Source organism: Lepidochelys kempii, chromosome 1 (genome assembly GCF_965140285.1).
Source record: "Lepidochelys kempii isolate rLepKem1 chromosome 1, rLepKem1.hap1, whole genome shotgun sequence".
NCBI classification, from domain to species: domain Eukaryota; kingdom Metazoa; phylum Chordata; order Testudines; family Cheloniidae; genus Lepidochelys; species Lepidochelys kempii.
The window spans coordinates 291,884,935-291,904,137 of record NC_136380.1 but is presented as its reverse complement, the minus strand read 5'-3'; the positions used below and the strand labels follow the sequence as shown (position 1 = coordinate 291,904,137).

General features: G+C 44.7%; 1 protein-coding gene across 3 annotated transcripts in view; it reads right to left on the bottom strand.

Annotated features, from left to right (window-relative positions):
* PPM1H (protein phosphatase, Mg2+/Mn2+ dependent 1H) overlaps positions 1-19,203 on the bottom strand; it is a 224,873-nt gene that overhangs the window by 59,806 nt on the left and 145,864 nt on the right. For 2 of the 3 annotated variants that reach the window (XM_073327913.2, XM_073327915.2), the window contains one exon: positions 5,990-6,074. The exons of the other annotated variant lie outside the window; for it this stretch is intronic. In XM_073327913.2, coding sequence (XP_073184014.1) covers positions 5,990-6,074 — 85 coding nt within the window. The remainder of the gene's footprint in view (positions 1-5,989; positions 6,075-19,203) is intronic. 3 annotated transcript variants of the gene reach the window in all.

Below are 19,203 nucleotides of genomic sequence, written 5' to 3'. Positions count from 1 at the left end.
TGTTTTCAAATATAAGCCAGAAAGGACATCAAAAGAGCAAAATCCCTTGTAGGCAATGCTTTACCTCTTATTTCCTAGAGAAGTGCCAGGCTCCCAAGATACTACAGATTCCCTTTATTTTACAGGAAAACAAATTATTTTAAATATAACTAAGCATTAATATTTATTAGGGCTGCTTTGTATTTGGTTCTCTGAATATGAATACATCCCAAAGAAGTTCTTTCCTCTGAAATTTTCAGACTCAAGCAATGAACTGGAATAGGAATTAAATCTGCACAGAAAAACAAAAAGGCATTTCTTCCAAAAAACAGTTTTTTAAAATCCCAACAACCTTGCATCTCTACCCCTCCAAATACTGTGACAGTTGGACCAGGCTGAACATAAAAGGTATTTTAGGAACAGCAGAAGACCATCAGGCCTTGACTTGCCCAGTTAATAATGAGACTGCATTAACTTTAACTTGAACTTTTGAGAGGCAAACCAAAACACTGGTTTGTAGCAGGTAAGAAATCTATTTGCAGTGCCACTTTTTATGATCTCATATGTGATTGTGACAAGGTGCTGGCTAGGAAACCCTGAGCCAGCCCTCTGTCACACCAGCTCCATTCAGGAAAGGGAAATTGGAGGTGGCAGAGTAACCCCAGACCTAAGTGGCAAATGGGGAACAGCTGCCGGCCTTGTTAGCCAGCGGCTACATAAACGCTGGCAGGAAGGAAGCCAGGGGGACAGGAAAGGGAGGAACCAGGGAGTTAGAGGCTGCTCCCCCTGCTAGTTGCAGAAGGCAACAGTCCCTGAGGCTGTAAGCCTAATGCTGTCTGTAGCTACAAGGTGGTGGGAACTTCTACTGTAAATAAAGAGCACAGCTGACTGCACCAAAGCAGAGGTCTATGGCTGGTTTGTGGGTGCAGCAGGGGTAGAAGCTAGAGGAGCCAACCTGTGCCCAGTTACATGTGCGGGCTTGTCCGGGACCCTGAGCCAACGGACGTGGTTGGTGGCCCGGAGATTGAGGAGACCCTGCAATGGCTCGTAAAACAGCAGGAGCAGATGCAGAAGGCCCTGCAAGCCTTCCAGCAGTCCCACAAGGCTGAGAGACCGGCCTTGCTAACCTGTCAGAAAGAACAGCAGAAAAACCTACCAGACTTTATAAGAGAGCAGGCCAGCATGCAGCAGCAACTCCTGCCACGAATGGTGAGTCCCGCAGTAGGGAATAGCACCCGGCCGCTGGGCTTGGGACTCTGTAAAATGGGCCTGGCAGATGATCTGGATGCATTTCTTGGTACATTTGAGAGGGTAGCCATGGGTGCTGGATGGGATAGGGCAACCTATCCCATCCAGGGAGCAGTGACCATGAGTTGGTTGAGTTCAGGATCCTGACACAGGGAAGAAAGGTAAGCAGCAGGATACGGACCCTGGACTTCAGGAAAGCAGACTTCGACTCCCTCAGGGAACGGATGGGTAGGATCCCCTGGGGGGCTAACATGAAGGGGAAAGGTGTCCAGGAGAGCTGGCTGTATTTCAAGGAATCCCTGTTGAGGTTACAGGGACAAACCATCCCGATGTGTCGAAAGAATAGTAAATATGGCAGGTGACCAGCTTGGCTTAACGGTGAAATCCTAGCGGATCTTAAACATAAAAAAGAAGCTTACAAGAAGTGGAAGGTTGGACATATGACCAGGGAAGAGTATAAAAATATTGCTCGGGCACGTAGGAATGAAATCAGGAGGGCCAAATCGCACCTGGAGCTGCAGCTAGCGAGAGATGTTAAGAGTAACAAGAAAGGTTTCTTCAGGTATGTTGGCAACAAGAAGAAAGCCAAGGAAAGCGTGGGCCCCTTAATGAATGAGGGAGGCAACCTAGTGACAGAGGATGTGGAAAAAGCTAATGTACTCAATGCTTTTTTTGCCTCTGTCTTCACGAACAAGGTCAGCTCCCAGACTGCTGCGCTGGGCATCACAACATGGGGAATAGATGGCCAGCCCTCTGTGGAGAAAGAGGTGGTTAGGGACTATTTAGAAAAGCTGGACATGCACAAGTCCATGGGGCCGGACGAGTTGCATCCGAGAGTGCTAAAGGAACTGGCGGCTGTGATTGCAGAGCCATTGGCCATTATTTTTGAAAACTCGTGGCGAATGGGGAAGTCCCGGATGACTGGAAAAAGGCTAATGTAGTGCCCATCTTTAAAAAAGGGAAGAAGGAGGATCCTGGGAACTACAGGCCGGTCAGCCTCACTTCAGTCCCCGGAAAAATCATGGAGCAGGTCCTCAAAGAATCAATCCTGAAGCACTTAGAGGAGAGGAAAGTGATCAGGAACAGTCAGCATGGATTCACCAAGGGAAGGTCATGCCTGACTAATCTAATCGCCTTCTATGATGAGATTACTGGTTCTGTGGATGAAGGGAAAGCAGTGGATGTATTGTTTCTTGACTTTAGCAAAGCTTTTGACACGGTCTCCCACAGTATTCTTGTCAGCAAGTTAAAGTAGTACGGACTGGATGAATGCACTATAAGGTGGGTAGAAAGTTGGCTAGATTGTCGGGCTCAACGGGTAGTGATCAATGGCTCCATGTCTAGTTGGCAGCCGGTGTCAAGTGGAGTGCCCCAGGGGTCGGTCCTGGGGCCGGTTTTGTTCAATATCTTCATAAATGATCTGGAGGATGGTGTGGATTGCACTCTCAGCAAATTTGCGGATGATACTAAACTGGGAGGAGTGGTAGATACGCTGGAGGGCACGGATAGGATACAGAGGGACCTAGACAAATTGGAGGATTGGGCCAAAAGAAATCTGATGAGGTTCAATAAGGATAAGTGCAGGGTCCTGCACTTAGGACGGAAGAACCCAATGCACAGCTACAGACTAGGGACCGAATGGCTAGGCAGCAGTTCTGCGGAAAAGGACCTAGGGGTGACAGTGGACGAGAAGCTGGATATGAGTCAGCAGTGTGCCCTTGTTGCCCAAGAAGGCCAATGGCATTTTGGGATGTATAAATAGGGGCATAGCGAGCAGATCGAGGGACGTGATTGTCCCCCTCTATTCGACATTGGTGAGGCCTCATCTGGAGTACTGTGTCCAGTTTTGGGCCCCACACTACAAGAAGGATGTGGATAAATTGGAAAGAGTCCAGCGAAGGGCAACAAAAATGATTAGGGGTCTGGAACACATGACTTATGAGGAGAGGCTGAGGGAACTGGGATTGTTTAGTCTGCAGAAGAGAAGAATGAGGGGGGATTTGATAGGTGCTTTCAACTACCTGAGAGGTGGTTCCAGAGAGGACGGTTCTAGACTATTCTCAGTGGTAGAAGAGGACAGGACAAGGAGTAATGGTCTCAAGTTGCAGTGGGGGAGGTTTAGGTTGGATATTAGGAAAAACTTTTTCACTAGGAGGGTGGTGAAACACTGGAATGTGTTGCCTCGGGAGGTGGTGGAATCTCCTTTCTTAGAAGTTTTTAAGGTCAGGCTTGACAAAGCCCTGGCTGGGATGATTTAATTGGGGATTGGTCCTGCTTTTGATCAGGGGGTTGGACTAGATGACCTCCTGAGGTCCCTTCCAACCCTGATATTCTATGATTCTATGAACCTGGGCCCTATGGCTGGCTCCCTACCTGGTGGGAGAAGCTCAAGTGGCCTACATAGCCTTGAGTGAGGAACAAGCCCAGAACTATGAGACGGTGAGGGCGGCCACTCTAGACTGGGCCTGTTGGAGAATAAATACTGCCAAAAGTTCTGGTCGGCCCGATGGATGGGTGGGTGCTGTGCTGCCCCGGGCATTTGCCCAGAGACGGATGGACTAGGCCACCTGCTGGCTGAGGCCCGAGACACAAACGGTGGGGGAGATAATGGATGCCCATATCTTAGAGCAATTGCTACAGGGCCGCCCCGAGAATATCCGAGTCTGGGTCAGGTGACATCAGCCAAGTACAGTCGATAAAGCAGTCAAGCTGATTGAGGAGAACACGGAAGCAGACGTTCCCTGAAGGGAGAGCTGATCCTATAAAGGACAGAGAGTTGAGGAAGAAACTGAGGGAACCCCTTCCTGGGAAAGGCCCTGAGGGGAAGAAGGAACCCTGAGAAGCTCCCAGTAGAGCTGGTGTGATTGTTTGCTGGCAGTGCAGGCGGCCAGGACATAAAAAGGGGGACTGCCCAGATATGGAATGTGGGTGGGCCAAATTTTGTGGCTGGACTAGTGCTAGAGAGTGGACAAGGGGGCAGAGACTGTCCACCATCCTAATGAGGGGGAGAGGAAACCCCATAGGGGCCTGGTGGATACAGCTTCAGCCCCCTCACTCATCCAGAGGGGGCTGATAAAACTTCACTGGATAATTCCAGGTACACAGCTGGCCCTGGAGTGTATCCACAGGGCAAGAGATACTGCCTGATGACCCAGGTGGCCCTAGAAGTGCAGGGAAGCTTTAAATGGAAGCGGGTCGGGGTAGTAGAGGGGTTACCATAGTACATTGTGTTAGGTATGGACTGGGGTCCTCCCCCGGAGGGGAAAGGAAAGGTTCCCCGAAGAAGGGGCGGGGACCCCTGGACTGAGAAGCCCCAGGGAGGAAGAGAAGCACAGTTCTCGGGGTAGCAACCATGAGAACCCTAGACAAGTGAGCCCGAATAGGGTAGATCGAGGGGAAGGAGGTGCGGGGGAGATGGCCAGCCCAAGCCCCATTAGAGGGAGAAAAGGGGCAACTGGAGCTCCCCACAACGCAGCTCCCAGGAGAAGAAATGGGGACCCTGCTTGGTGGCTTGGGAGGGCCCGGGATGTCCAACAGGAGGTTGGGATTTGCCTTGACCCCCTACCAGAAGAAAAGGGGATAAAGGTGAAGGGATGCCTGCTGGGGTGCGATTGGTGTGAGGACCCATGGGTGGCAGCACAGCTATGGGGACATCCATCCATCCGACCAGTGTATTTTTGTGGGTGGGGAATGAAGGAACCTCCAGGAGATGACACCCGTGATTGCCTGAAAGAGGGGAAGAGGCTTCCCCGGATGAACCCCACTGGATGGGGGTGGAGAGGCCGAGGAAGGACTAACCTGGTGGCTCATAAGGGGGAAGGTGTGTGACAAGGTGCTGGCTAGGATACCCTGAACCAGCCCTCTGTCACGCCAGCTCCAATCAGTGAAGGGGAATTGGAGCTGGCGGAGTAAGCCCAGGCCTAAGTGGCAAATGGGGAACAGCTGCCGGCCTCGTTAGCCAGGGGCTACATAAAGGCTGTCAGGAAGTAAGCCAGGGGCAGAGGAAAGGGAGGAGCCAGGGAGTTAGACGCTGCTCTCCCCTTACGGCTGCACAAGCTAGCAGTCCCTGAGGCTGTAAGCCTGATGCTGTCTGTAGCTACAAGGTGGTGGGAACTTCTACTGTAAATAAAGAGCACGGGTGATAGCACCAAAGCAGAGTTCTATGGCTGGTTTGAGAGCACAGCAGGGGCAGAAGCTAGAGGGGCCCACCAGTGCCCTGTTACAGTCATACAGCAATCAATGGGCTCAACTGTTAGTTTTAATGGTGTAAAAATTAAATGGCAGTTTGAGTCAGAAAGAAGTAAAAATATATTTGGTTATTTGTGACATGGCTTAAGGCTAACAGTGCTTTGCACATAAACCATCCTGTGTCATCAGCTAATCATTGGCTGTAGGGGGTCCGGCTGCCCTGAGCCAACTAGTAAAGCATCCATCCCTCCCAATCCACAGTTATTCACACCGAGTAAGACCACCCACACTGAATGAAACCACCTCTATGGTGGACCCAGCCTGGGTAAGAGATCTCTGTCAGCCAGGCTAATAAAACACAGGAAAACAATATGCACCACCGTCTGTCTCAGACACAAATGTCAAGCTGCTACTTTAAATACCATTGCACAGTAAATACTGGGAGGGAGTGAAGTACCCTACTCAGTGTGCTCAGAGATGTGCTATAGTAAAATGTTACCTAACAATCTTGTGACCACATGGCAGAGCAACATTCAGTAGCAGCAGCAGCTAGTACAATCCTCAGGTCTCTTACCAGATATTGTAGTCGCTGACGCTCAGTCTCAGGAGTGAATTCTGAAGACATTGGAATAACTTCTTTGTTCCTGATTATTATGGCCCTGCAATTGTCATCAAACATTGTCAGTAGAGACTACAGAAAATACTGGGACATGTGTAGTAACATTCTAACTAACATTTGCTGGGTCTTATTCTGCTTGGACCAGAGCAAGACAAAAAAAAACAGTCTTCCCCCCTGGCCAACTCTTGCCCCATTTTATTTTTGGTGGAACAGCAAAACAGTAGATTTGCTTATGTCAAATTCACCTCATTCTTAGAGCTCAGAAAAATCAGGCACCCAAACAAGTAGGACAGGAGTTATTTCAACCCAAGTCGACAGGGTACATTCTTATTTGTTACAGCCAGACGCCCAGAGGAGATACTGCAGAATTACCGATTGCAGAACCACCCTTTGCAGGCTTTAATCCCAGTAGGGGCTGACACGTTCCAACCTGCTGGCTTCAGATGACTCATGAAAGCCACTTTCCAGTTATTCATTGGTCGTATGTCATATCAGAACATTTCCATTCTCGCAGCAAATGGAAATGGCAAAGCAAATCCTGTTTAACACAAATCTAACTAGCTACCTGCCAGAGGAAGACAGGTAACGGGATGGCTATAGATCATCTGGCAGATTTCACACACATTTCTGCAAATAGCACAGAGAAAAGAAAATTCTACCAAACAATGAATATATTTCTGTCATCTCTATAAAATATCTGTATAAAATAAAATGCCACATTTGTCCCTTGTGTAACTGTTTCAGCCAATGGGACATACACCATGGAAGAATTTGGTCCATAATGTTTCTACTGTATTTATTGTTCATGTATCCATTCTGATAATAGAATTTTATTCTCATACTTTTTTTTATTATTTATTCAGCCCCTTAAGTGGTGCACTCATGGTGCTTTATACAGTGGTTAGAGAAGACATACATGTTCCCAAAAGATTTTGTAATCTTTAAATCTGCCCATCTAGATTAGAGTATTTTAAAATTGGAACACTTGGTGCTGTATTGATTTTCCTCCTTTTTTGCCATTACATTATGCATACATAAGTTACTGTTATTTGAATTCAAGTCTTTACAGTTCTAACATCATATTAATCCCTCCTTCTATGATCCTTTATGCCCTTTTTACTTATGCTATTCAAATCTTAATTCCTTTGATAATTTGATCCGTTTGTTGACTGCTACCCTACATTGGGTATCCTAATGGCACTGAAAAGCCATCAAAAGTATATTGTATACACAAACACTTTGATGAACCTTAAATGGAGATTCAAAAAACAGACCGTCCTTGGAAAACACCCCTTAAAGCGCTGCTTTTCACAATTAGGTCTATGGCATAACTACAATACATCACGTCCCCATGAGTCATTTCATGCTATATTGGGTGAATGTAACCTCCAAATCACTAGCTAATATGCAAATATAGCAATGATGTATTGAAACGATGGAAGGGGCAAATGGGCTGGGTGGGATTGTAGGGGTTATGTGGAAATGAACAGGAACGCATGGAGAGGTTGAATCTGTGTTGCAGAGAATGCAGAAATGCGGGGCTTCAGCTGCAAGGGGTCTGTAAGGGGTGGAAAATGGGGGGGGGAAATAGTTTTGACAGAGACTATGAGCTTATTGCTCTTGTTTTTTCTGAATTCCACATGCAAATGATGCTACAGGTTTATTAGTGGAAGTTAGAGGGGAAAACATAGAAACCCACCCTACAGCATCACATTTACTTCATGAAAGCTAAGAATACCATTGCTACTAATATCAGAAATTCCATTTATTTTCTGTGTGGGGAGGGATTCCCCTAGTGGTAATAATTCAATCATTTTAAAATGGGGAGAACACTGGGGAGAAATTTTGGCAGAATCTTTTTCTAAATATAGTTTAAACTAGTGATGGGTCTGCCTGTCATCTCCCCCCCCGACACCCCCATTCCAGTCCGGTAAAAATGACTTGGTGGAAGTCACAATTAGGCTTCGCAGTATGCCCAGAAGTTCAACACCTTCATTTGCAAAACCGAAATAAGAACAGCACTGACTGTTTTGTGTGCGTGCAGCTTTGCTTTATTTTTTGCTAATGGTTAATTTAATGTGGCTTTGAAACAGAGACAACTGCTCAAATACATTAGCCAGTTTTCATAACCCTTTCATCTGTAATTTGACTCATGAGTATCGGTTTGACACAGTTTGAAGGGTCTAGGGTTTCAGTATGTTGATAAATAGTCTGTATTGAGCCATGCTAGAATAATCAAAAGACATTAACAGAATTTATCTTAAAAGAATGAATCAGAAAGATTCTATGGATCCTAAATTTGGTCTAAAGGAGCTATTGTTAAAGTCAATGGAAGCATCACACACATCAATACTATTGTTAGACTATTAACTTATGAGTTCTACTGTTTTTTAAAAAAAACCTGCCATTTAAGAGGAGATCTATAGCAAAACACATTTTAGGGCTCAGGTCCTGGAAGACACTGGAATATTTCCTATTTAAGTTTGATGGCTGTCTCATGCATGTATCTGAGGGCAGAATTGAGCCCTAAGGGACTAATATTGCGCACACAGAATGAAATTTTAAGGTAGGAAAGCCAGGGCGTTTCATGCGCCTAGCTTGTTTTGACTAGATATTACAGCCATATGGTGTGAAACAGTCCAGCCCAGCATGAGAACCTTGAAACAATCAAAGCAAAAATGCTTCTAGGATGGTACAGAGCCTAAGTCCTGAATTCCCTTGAATTTTATTCACATTAAATACAAAAATCTAGAATTTATCTTAACATGTGAGAGAGAGATGCAACTGCACATAAGAATAAAATGGCTTGGACTGAGGGACTAGATAGCTCAAGAGATTAGAAATGGGACAGTCAGGCTTTCACTTCTAGGTCATCGGCTTGAATTCAGCTCAGATCAATAGTAGTACTCAATATCCCATTACCACTCTCGCAAGCTATCCAGTACTCAGTCCAAGCCATTTAACAGCTACATGTCACTGAAGGTTGTTACTTTCAGTCCACATCATAGATGCTGGCACCACAACTGGCAAGCTTGTTGGCGATCTCACCAAGGAAGCTAAGGATTAAATTTCTGGTCCAGTACTCATTGAAGAAGAGGGGAATCTTTCCAATAGATCCAAAGGATACTGGATCAGTCCTAATTGGGCATGGAGACTGAAGTACCCCGCCATGACCCCTGAAGTACTGATGCTCCCTAAACAGAGTCTGTTCTGTGGACAAGGCCCTCAGTCTCCAGTACGATCAACATCAGTACTATGGTCACTTTAAAAATGACTTGATTTAAGGGAGCAATTTTGTTGACTAATGTGGGAACTAAGAACATTAAAATAACTATTTTGAAAAGTATAAAATACACATTTCTACAGTGCTGGGGGAACTCAGCTTTTAACTTCATATTTCACATACCAGCAATGCCATGTTATACCATTATTGCTTTCATCACACATGAAGGATGTGTGTGTGAATGTGTGTAATAAAGCACAATGACTTCTGGAAGTGCTAGCTCCCAGAGTATTGTGGGATTGTGGCTATGTGATTTTATACTAGAATTGCAACTGTCTGAATACTTATGTTTTGGAGGCTGTCCTAGAAGCAAGCCTCTTTAAGGGAATAGCTAGATAGAAAACTACTGGATTTGGAGAAGCTATTGTTTCCACAGCCCATCTGGTTCGCCATATTTAATGCTGACATTTTAATTTTAACTACACTAGTGAAACATTATAGTACAGCCAGAGGGCGAGGTTGCTATATGAGGCTCGGTGATTCATGTTTGTATGGAATGATTATGTCAACACTAACAGAATATTCCTTGATGACAAGGTTACTTCAGATCCATAGCAATCATTAATTTATATCAGCTATGAAGAAATTAAAAAAAGCACTTACTGCAGGAAATGAAATAAGAAGTGTCAAATACCTTAGGCCCCAAATTGTATTTACTTTTAAAGTTCACTTCTCTTCCAGCTTATTGGCTTTGTGCTGTTCCCCGCCCAGAAAAAAAACCACTTCATCCCAGAGCAATTAAATAAATGGAACAAAAACATTCATATATTTTAAGGGAAGTGGGATCATTAGATCACTATTAGACTCCTTTATTATACAAACCATAGAATTTCATCCAGTTACACCTGTATTGAGCCCAATAACTTGTATTCTTAGCATAGACCCTACATAAATAATACTGTGAAATTCCACCATGTGCTTTTCACAGCATGTCTACATGGATTTTACAAATACGGACAGATAGTTTTAATAGCTAGAGCTGGTAGAAATAGACAGAAAAATATGTATTTAAGAAATAAAAACCAGTTCAAGTATTCAAAATTGGATGAACCAAAACCTGTTATTGCTACCTCTTTTCTGACCAGGCTAATCCATGGAACGTATTGCCTGATCCAATAAACCCCCCAGCCCCGAAAAGCCATACAACTGATGTGCCTGAGTGTCCATGCTTAAGGTCGTACAGAGGGAAATCCCAGCAATACTGCATTTACCTAATGGTTGGATGGGCCAAAGCCTAGTGCACAAGTATATGAAGGGAAACATCCACAGGTTGGAAGCGTAAGAGGAGTACATGTGATTCTTCAGAAAATGTTTCTATTTTTATTTCAGTTTGACTCAACTGTGCATTTCATTATGGCCAACTGAATGATCTCTGAGCATGTGAGCACTGTGTCCAATCCATTCTCACATATATTTAAAGTTCTGTTTATTTGTCATATTCAGAGTCAATACCCTAAAGCAATGGTTGGGGCAAGATTTTTACTTTCTGGCTTTAAATTGAATGGTTCATGAGGCAACAAAAATAGGTAACTGGTCACTGCATTTCCGTGTTGTTCCTGCTACTAAGGATTATGAGGAAAATCAATCTTTTATCCCTTAAAAATGTATAAAACACCTTTTATATAAAAATGTGAGAGCGAATGCATGCACAGAGCAGAGGAGTCCCCCTTTAAGAGGAGGCAATCATCTGGGAACTGCCAGGCTTCCTTTCTTGTAAAAAACATAGAAAAGAGGAAAACTCATGCATTTTAGAGAAAGTCATTGTTGGTTACTCTCATTTAATCATAAAGAGAAAGGAACACTTTAGTGAATAAGGTCAAAAGTGTAATTTCACTGCTGTCGTGGGTCTGTTGGGAATCTAGTGTTCAAAACAAAAAAGGCATCTCCTACTGTTAAAAGTATTCATGGGACCCCCTGATTCCATTACACACTTTTTCAGCCGAAAATGATTTGAAACGCAACATTAAACTGAACATTTCTACAATGGAGGATAAAATCTGGTAGAGGTGACAAAGAGAAACCATTTGGAAAACACTTTTTGACAGCGTATATCACTTCCAAGCCACGGGAGGATGTATCCATTTTGTCAAAAGGTGTTGAGCAGCGTGGATTCTGTACCTGTGAACCAGAAGTGTCTGACTCGTCTGAAGAGGTATTAGAAATGTGCCAAAGAAAGGAAAAGAAAGAGGGATTAGAATGACAGACAGAATAAGGCAAGGTTTTATTATATCCAAAGGGGAACAAAGAAGTAGATTTTAATTAGTTGTGTCACAAAATAGCTGAGAAAAACATGTAAATCCTATAACTGTGGAATTGGTATAATACTCTAATGGGTATTTTTTAAGAAAGATCAGAAATCACAACTGCTAGTTTCTGTTACACTTAAAACAGATCAGCTATATTTATCTTAACAAATTTCTAACAAATAAAAATGTTTAGAAAATGACCAGAATACAATTGTTTAGATGTTCCCGTATATAAAAGAGAAAAATTGTGTAAGAATTTTGATGGGGTTTAAATATATTAAAACACACAGCCTTTGTTTCATTTACTACTAACTAGACTAGTCTGTTTTTAATATGACACAGATTAATTTCTCAGTCTCTTACTTCAGCTGGCTTCTACAAACATCTTGCTGTATCAGCAACATTCATGGAACCATAGCACCAGCTCTATAATTTTACAGATTAAGGAGGACCCAGCAGGACACTGAAATAGACCACAGTGTGAAATGTAGTTAGCGGTTAACAAGGATGAGTTCCAATGGTGACATGTCCATTATCAAAACCCACAGGGGGATGAAATCCTGGTCCCAGTGAAGACTATAACAAAACTCCCACAATTCAACAAGAATGTTCCATTTACACTGGAGGCTTCACCCACTCAGATCAGACAAGCTTGCAAATGCCTCCTCTCTTCTCAATGCCCCCCACGAGCATAACATACAATCAACAAAACACAGAATCAGGAAGAGTTAGAGCAGATGAAATCCTCTTTCTTTCCATCTACTCTCATTTCACAACCTCCTAACCTGGGTTTCTTTACATTCCTTAGTGGCAGCATCAGACCTAACCCTTGCATACATAATTATTCATATACAGATCACAAATACTGGATAATTTCTCTTCCAACTGAACAGAAAAGCTTTTATTTTACAGTAACTCTCACTGATAGGGAGTACATGCTCCGGCCCCTCCATTACCTCTTAGGCTAGCTCCCTATGCAGTGGTTAAAGCCGATTGAAACAGGCAGGGGGAGTGCTCACCAACGAACCAAAGAGGAAGGCATCTGCTATAGAGTCCCCTCCTTCCCCTCAATATATCTGATATACAGCTATTTCCTTCTGCATTCCCAGGGTAAGAGAACTGCAGTGAGAAGCCACATGGCTCTGTGACTGTGGAAGAGGTGAGCCTATAAGTCTAGCAGATCTCCCTAAGCACAAGTATACAGCACAATATACAAAATTATTTTCTTTCAAATTGTATGATTTACTCACATTTACTTTTGAATGTTTATTTCACACTCCTTGTAAAGTAAGGCACTCTGGACAAAATAAGGGTTGCTAATATATTTCAAAGCCTCTATTCTGATTGGTTGATTTTTACAAAAAGATGTACACTACTTTTAATGCAGAACAATAATAGCCAAGTAGAAGCTGTTTGCAGTAGAGGAGCAGTCCTTGTGCATTTCAATGGGAGGGCTTTTTCCTCATTCATACTAACACCTGAGTTGATCAGCTTTCTCATTGCCAAAGAGAATAACGAGTATGGATTTTCATACTGAACTCCCCTTGTCCATCAACACCTATCAACACCAGTAAGAGGGGACTCCTAGCTTGTGGGTCCTGCACTTTGCCTTGGTTATTTCTTGTGTGCAGAGGTTACCATGGTTTAGCAGGAATCTCCAGGAGTTGAAGTTGTTGGAATTGAAGGGAAGGTGTCTGGGAAGTTATACAGAGTTTGATTATCAACTTCTATACCAGGACTGTATGCAGGTATACATGCAGGTATACAGAATGAATAATTATGGCTGAGGTCAATAGATGTTATCTGCATGAACCATAGTCAACTCTGCAAGTACCACTATCCAACACAGGCTGACTAATTCAGACTGCCTTTCACAATTAATAGATTTTTTAAAAATGATTCCAATAGTGAATTTGTCTTCTTCAGCATGAGTCTTCTCCAGGCTAGTCTCACTGGCCTTTTGATTGCAAAAGCTGCTCCCTGGAGGTATTCTTCTGATGACGTTCATCTCAGCTTGGAAGAGATTGTCCATATTCATCTGGACTCCCTTGCTTCAGCTTTGATCCTTGTCCAGTTTGATTACTTAAAACAAATAGTGGGACCAAGGTTTGCTGCTGCTGCTACTTGTGTCCTCACACTGCTTTCCTTCACAACCATGAACATGCAATTGCCAGATCACTGCACTCCACCAGGTCACTGGAAAAGCATTCACACTCAAGCTGCTGGCATTTCAGTAGATGCTTCATATTATGAGGCTCTCTGCCACAGTCACAGGTACTGGGGTCAATGATGTAGTCCCACCTAATCACTGCCTCCCTAGACCAGTCAACTCCAGTGCAGAGTCAATTAAGGCTATGCTAGATAGACCAGGGCTAATCTGTACTGTGTGGAAGGTGCTTGACTTGTGGATGCCAAAGCACACAGGCTACAGGATCGTTCTCTACTCATTTGCCATAACTGAACACTTGTTTGGTTGGGTGACCATGTTAGAGGTTTAATAGTGGCAAGAAAGCTTTGTTGTGACTTCAGTTGACTCAACATTGGTGTTATGTCACATAGCAGACATCTTGGATCTGTGCATTGCCTTGTGGACTTGACTCTACTAGACACTTCCTGGAGTATATCAGGAAGAGCAACACCTGCAAGGATGTATAGGCTATTGACATGGGTAGGCTTAAAGCATCCTGTAATATCGTAGCAGACAGCATTGAATACAGGGTCTAGCTTCTTTGAGTGAGGGGATCATGCCACACTTCACAGGCAGAGAGCTACAAAAGTAAAAGAATTTACTTTTAAATTAATAGGATTTTAAATACATAGGATGGCTGACAACGGTGCTCTCCGGAGTGATATCTGGCATTGTACCAAAGCTGCCTGGTGCAAATAGTGGGAGATGACACCAGTTCTCTGTGATTAAAAATATGCCAATAAAGTTGAGTGCATAAACTGTAATTTGAGCCATCTTAATATATGAAACAGAGACTTGACCAGCCACAAGAAAGGAAATCAGTATGTCTGCACCATAGAAGTGAATATATTGATATCAAATGGTTGGACATTCAAAGACAGGAAACAAAATGAGGTTGTACATCACCTAAAGTGGGTTTTTCCTTTTGAAGACAAGTTGAGGGAGGGTAGGCTATGTTGGTAGGGGCATATCGATTGGATACAGGACCTCTATATCAGTAGGATGGCTCTTGCAATGAGTGTGGATGGAAGACGACCAAGCGGGAGTCCAAAGGCTTGGTAAGTGGACTGGATATCTCAGAGACACCGATGTGCGTGACAACCCACCTAAACAAGTAATCTCATCTCATCTCAGTGGAAGTCTCCATTCCTTGACATAGGAATATCTTGGCAATAATATCTGCCTGATCTTATGGGAAGAGTTTTCATCTAGGGTTCCTGCACATATACACACTCAGAGTTGATGAGGAACCTCTGTCTCTAGTAAAGCTCTAAGAAACTAGAAACTGGACTCAAGGTATTTTAGCTAGATGCTGATGAGCTGTAACTGGTTAAGTTACCTGAAAAGCCTGTGGAGTCCAAGGGCCAGGAGAAGTTGAAAGAGGCTTCCAGCAAAGCACGGTTCTCAACAGACTTGAGGTACACTCCAAGTGAATCTGGAAAGCTTCCCTCTAGACTCTCTCCTACTTGATATGCCTCAGCATTGGTTCTGAAAATATTTAGGAAGAATCCACAAGAGCCTCCTTTGTGTGATCTGTCAAAAAGACACAGGTGGATGTATAAGTCCTCTCATAGAAATGAATGAGCTTTGGAGAAGAGGTAAGAAGGCTGCTTTTTCTTCAAAGGAATCCTTGCATGGGATGGACTCTAGTCTTCTTTTTCATTCAGCTTTGTCTTTAATCCCAATTCCTTTCTCTTTAACTCTCCTGACCTGCTGATATAGGCCTCTGTGCCTCTTCATTGCAAAATGAATCATTGTAGGCAGTCACTCAGTTAGATATAATGCACCCGTCTTCTGAAACTCATTGTCCACTGAGATCAGGAAAGTCTCTGCTTTCTCACCACTAAATGTAAAGGCTTATTTCTTGTCAACTACTTTTATTTACTTTTAAATTAAAGTAATCATTAAAGGAGGATAGCCAATTATGGTATTATTCAAAATCACTTCCAACAGCTTCATTAGGATAAAATGGTGTAAAACCTGAAGTTGCTGCTGTTCTTTTTAACCTTTCTTTTTCAATTCTAACTTCTCCTTGCACAAAGAGGATGGAAAACAGGGAGCAACAGTGACTCCCACATGCATACAAGCCAGGCTTCCAAAGCAAGGGAGGCAAAAAGAAAAAATGGAGAGAATGTGGGATTTGCTTTTATGTTCCCAGTGTGAATGACAGTACATTTATTTCCATGACTTTCTGCTGAGTGAAGACAGACTGTTCTGCACATCAGACTGTAGCTGGAGCAGAGAGAGAAATTTAAAATTTATTTTTAAACACCAGCTTTGTTTTAAAAGGGTAGGTTCAATCCAGTCTGCTGACAGACTCACTTGAGCTGGATGGGCTGAAGCTGCTGGTTGCCAGGTAGGCAACTGAAGGTTTCAGTATCTTCAGTGGGTTTTGCACCTCAGTTGTGGTCCCAGTAAGGTTTAATAATCTAAAAAGGGCATAGATAGTTTGACCAAAATAGGACCTACAACTATTTTTAATAATGAACTTGATAAGAGAGCATCCTGAAGATTCTAAATAGCCATAGATTTTAAAGAAAAGGCACAATCCTGTCACATAGAAATTTTTAAGGTTCTAATTAGAAAAAGGCTTACACAGAATAAATGGCTTAGATGTCGTCTGCTCCCCGTGCAGGAAGACTTAAGCACGGATGCTATTCCAAATGCTTTGTGGATTTTTTGCTGAGTCAGCACAGTGACCTTGGACAAGTCAGATAATTTCTCTGAGTCTCAGTCTCCTAACCCATGAAATAGGGATAATGATACTTCCGTTTTGTAAAGCACTTTGGGATCTATGGACTCTCAGGGTATGTCTACACTACGGAATAAGGTCGAATTTATAGAAGTCGGTTGTTTAGAAATCGGTTTTATATATTCGAGTGTGTGTCCCCCCACAGAAAATGCTCTAAGTGCATTAAGTGCATTAACTCGGCGGAGCGCTTCCACAGTACCGAGGCTAGAGTCTACTTCCGGAGCGTTGCACTGTGGGTAGCTATCCCACAGTTCCCGCAGTCTCCGCTGCCCATTGGAATTCTGGGTTGAGATCCCAATGCCTGATGGGGCTAAAACATTGTCGCGGGTGGTTCTGGGTACATATCGTCAGGCCCCCGTTCCCTCCCTCCCTCCGTGAAAGAAAGGGCAGACAATCGTTTCGCACCTTTTTTCCTGAGTTACCTGTGCAGACGCCATACCACGGCAAGCATGGAGCCCGCTCAGGTAACCGTCACCCTATGACTCCTGGGTGCTGGCAGACGCGGTACGGCATTGCTACACAGTAGCAGCAACCCCTTGCCTTGTGGCAGCAGACGGTACAGTACGACTGGTAGCCGTCATCGTCATGTCCGAGTGCTCCTGGCCACGTCGGCTGGGAGCGCCTGGGCAGACATGGGCGCAGGGACTAAATTAGGAGTGACTTGACCAGGTCATTCTCTTTAGTCCTGCAGTCAGTCCTATTGAACCGTCTTATGGTGAGCGGGCAGGCGATACGGACTGCTACAGTCGTACTGTACCATCTTCTGCCAGGCAGGCAGGAGATGAGGATTGCTAGCAGTCTTATTGTACCATCTTCTGCCAGGCAGGCAAGAGATTAAGATGGCTAGCAGTTGTACTGTACCATCTTCTGCCGAGCAGCCATGAGATGTGGATGGCATGCAGTCCTTCTGCACCGTCTGCTGCCAGCCAAAGATATAAAAGATAGATGAAGTGGATCAAAACAAGAAATAGACCAGATTTGTTTTGTACTCATTTGCTTCCCCCCCTCCCCTGTCTAGGGGACTCATTCTTCTAGGTCACACTGCAGTCACTCACAGAGAAGGTGCAGCGAGGTAAATCTAGCCATGTATCAATCAGAGGCCAGGCTAACCTTCTTGTTCCAATAAGAACGATAACTTAGGTGCACCATTTCTTATTGGAACCCTCCGTGAAGTCCTGCCTGAAATACTCCTTGATGTAAAGACACCCCCTTTGTTGATTTTAGCTCCCTGAAGCCAACCCTGTAAGCCGTGTCCTCAGTCGCCCCTCCCGGCGTCAGAGCAATGGCAAACAATCGGGCATCTGAGAGTGCTGTCCAGAGCAGTCACAATGGAGCACTCTGATGGGGCTAAAACATTGTCGTGGGTGGTTCTGGGTACGTATCGTCAGGCCCCCGTTCCCTCCCTCCCTCCATGAAAGCAAGGGCAGACAATCGTTGCGCGCCTTTTTTCCTGAGTTACCTGTGCAGACGCCATACCACGGCAAGCATGGAGCCCGCTCAGGTAACCGTCACCCTATGTCTCCTGGGTGCTGGCAGATGCAGTACGGCTTTGCTACACAGTAGCAGTAACCCATTGCCTTCTGGCAGCAGACGGTGCAATACGACTGGTAGTCGTCCTCGTCGTGTCCGAGGTGCTCCTGGCCATGTCGGCTGGGAGCGCCTGGGCAGACATGGGCGCAGGGACTAAATTTGGACTGACTTGACCAGGTCACTCTCTTTAGTCCTGCAGTCAGTCCTATTGAACCGTCTTACGGTGAGCGGGCAGGCGATACAGACTGCTAGCAGTCGTACTGTACCATCTTCTGCCGAGCAGCCATGAGATGTGGATGGCATGCAGTCCTTCTGCACCGTCTGCTGCCAGCCAAAGATGTAAAAGATAGATGGAGTGGGTCAAAACAAGAAATAGACCAGATTTGTTTTGTACTCATTTGCCTCCTCCCCTGTCTAGGGGACTCATTCCTCTAGGCCACACGGCAGTCACTCACAGAGAAGGTGCAGCAAGGTAAATCTAGCCATGTATCAATCAGAGGCCAGGCTAACCTCCTTGTTCCAATAAGAACGATAACTTAGGTGCACCATTTCTTATTGGAACCCTCCGTGAAGTCCTGCCTGAAATACTCCTTGATGTAAAGACACCCCCTTTGTTGATTTTAGCTCCCTGAAGCCAACCCTGTAAGCCGTGTCGTCAGTCGCCTCTCCCTCCGTCAGAGCAACAGCAGACAATCGTTCCGCGCCTTTTTTCTGTGCGGACGCCATACCAAGGCAAGCATGGAGGCCGCTCAGCTCACTTTGGCAATTAGGAGCACATTAAACACCACACGCATTATCCAGCAGTATATGCAGCACCAGAACCTGGCAAAGCGATACCAGGAGAGGAGGCGACGTCAGCGCGGTCACGTGAGTGATCAGGACATGGACACAGATTTCTCTGAAAGCATGGGCCCTGCCAATGCATGCATCATGGTGCTAATGGGGCAGGTTCATGCTGTGGAACGCCGATTCTGGGCTCGGGAAACAAGCACAGACTGGTGGGACCGCATAGTGTTGCAGGTCTGGGACGATTCCCAGTGGCTGCGAAACTTTCGCATGCGTAAGGGCACTTTCATGGAACTTTGTGACTTGCTTTCCCCTGCCCTGAGGCGCATGAATACCAAGATGAGAGCAGCCCTCACAGTTGAGAAGCGAGTGGCGATAGCCCTG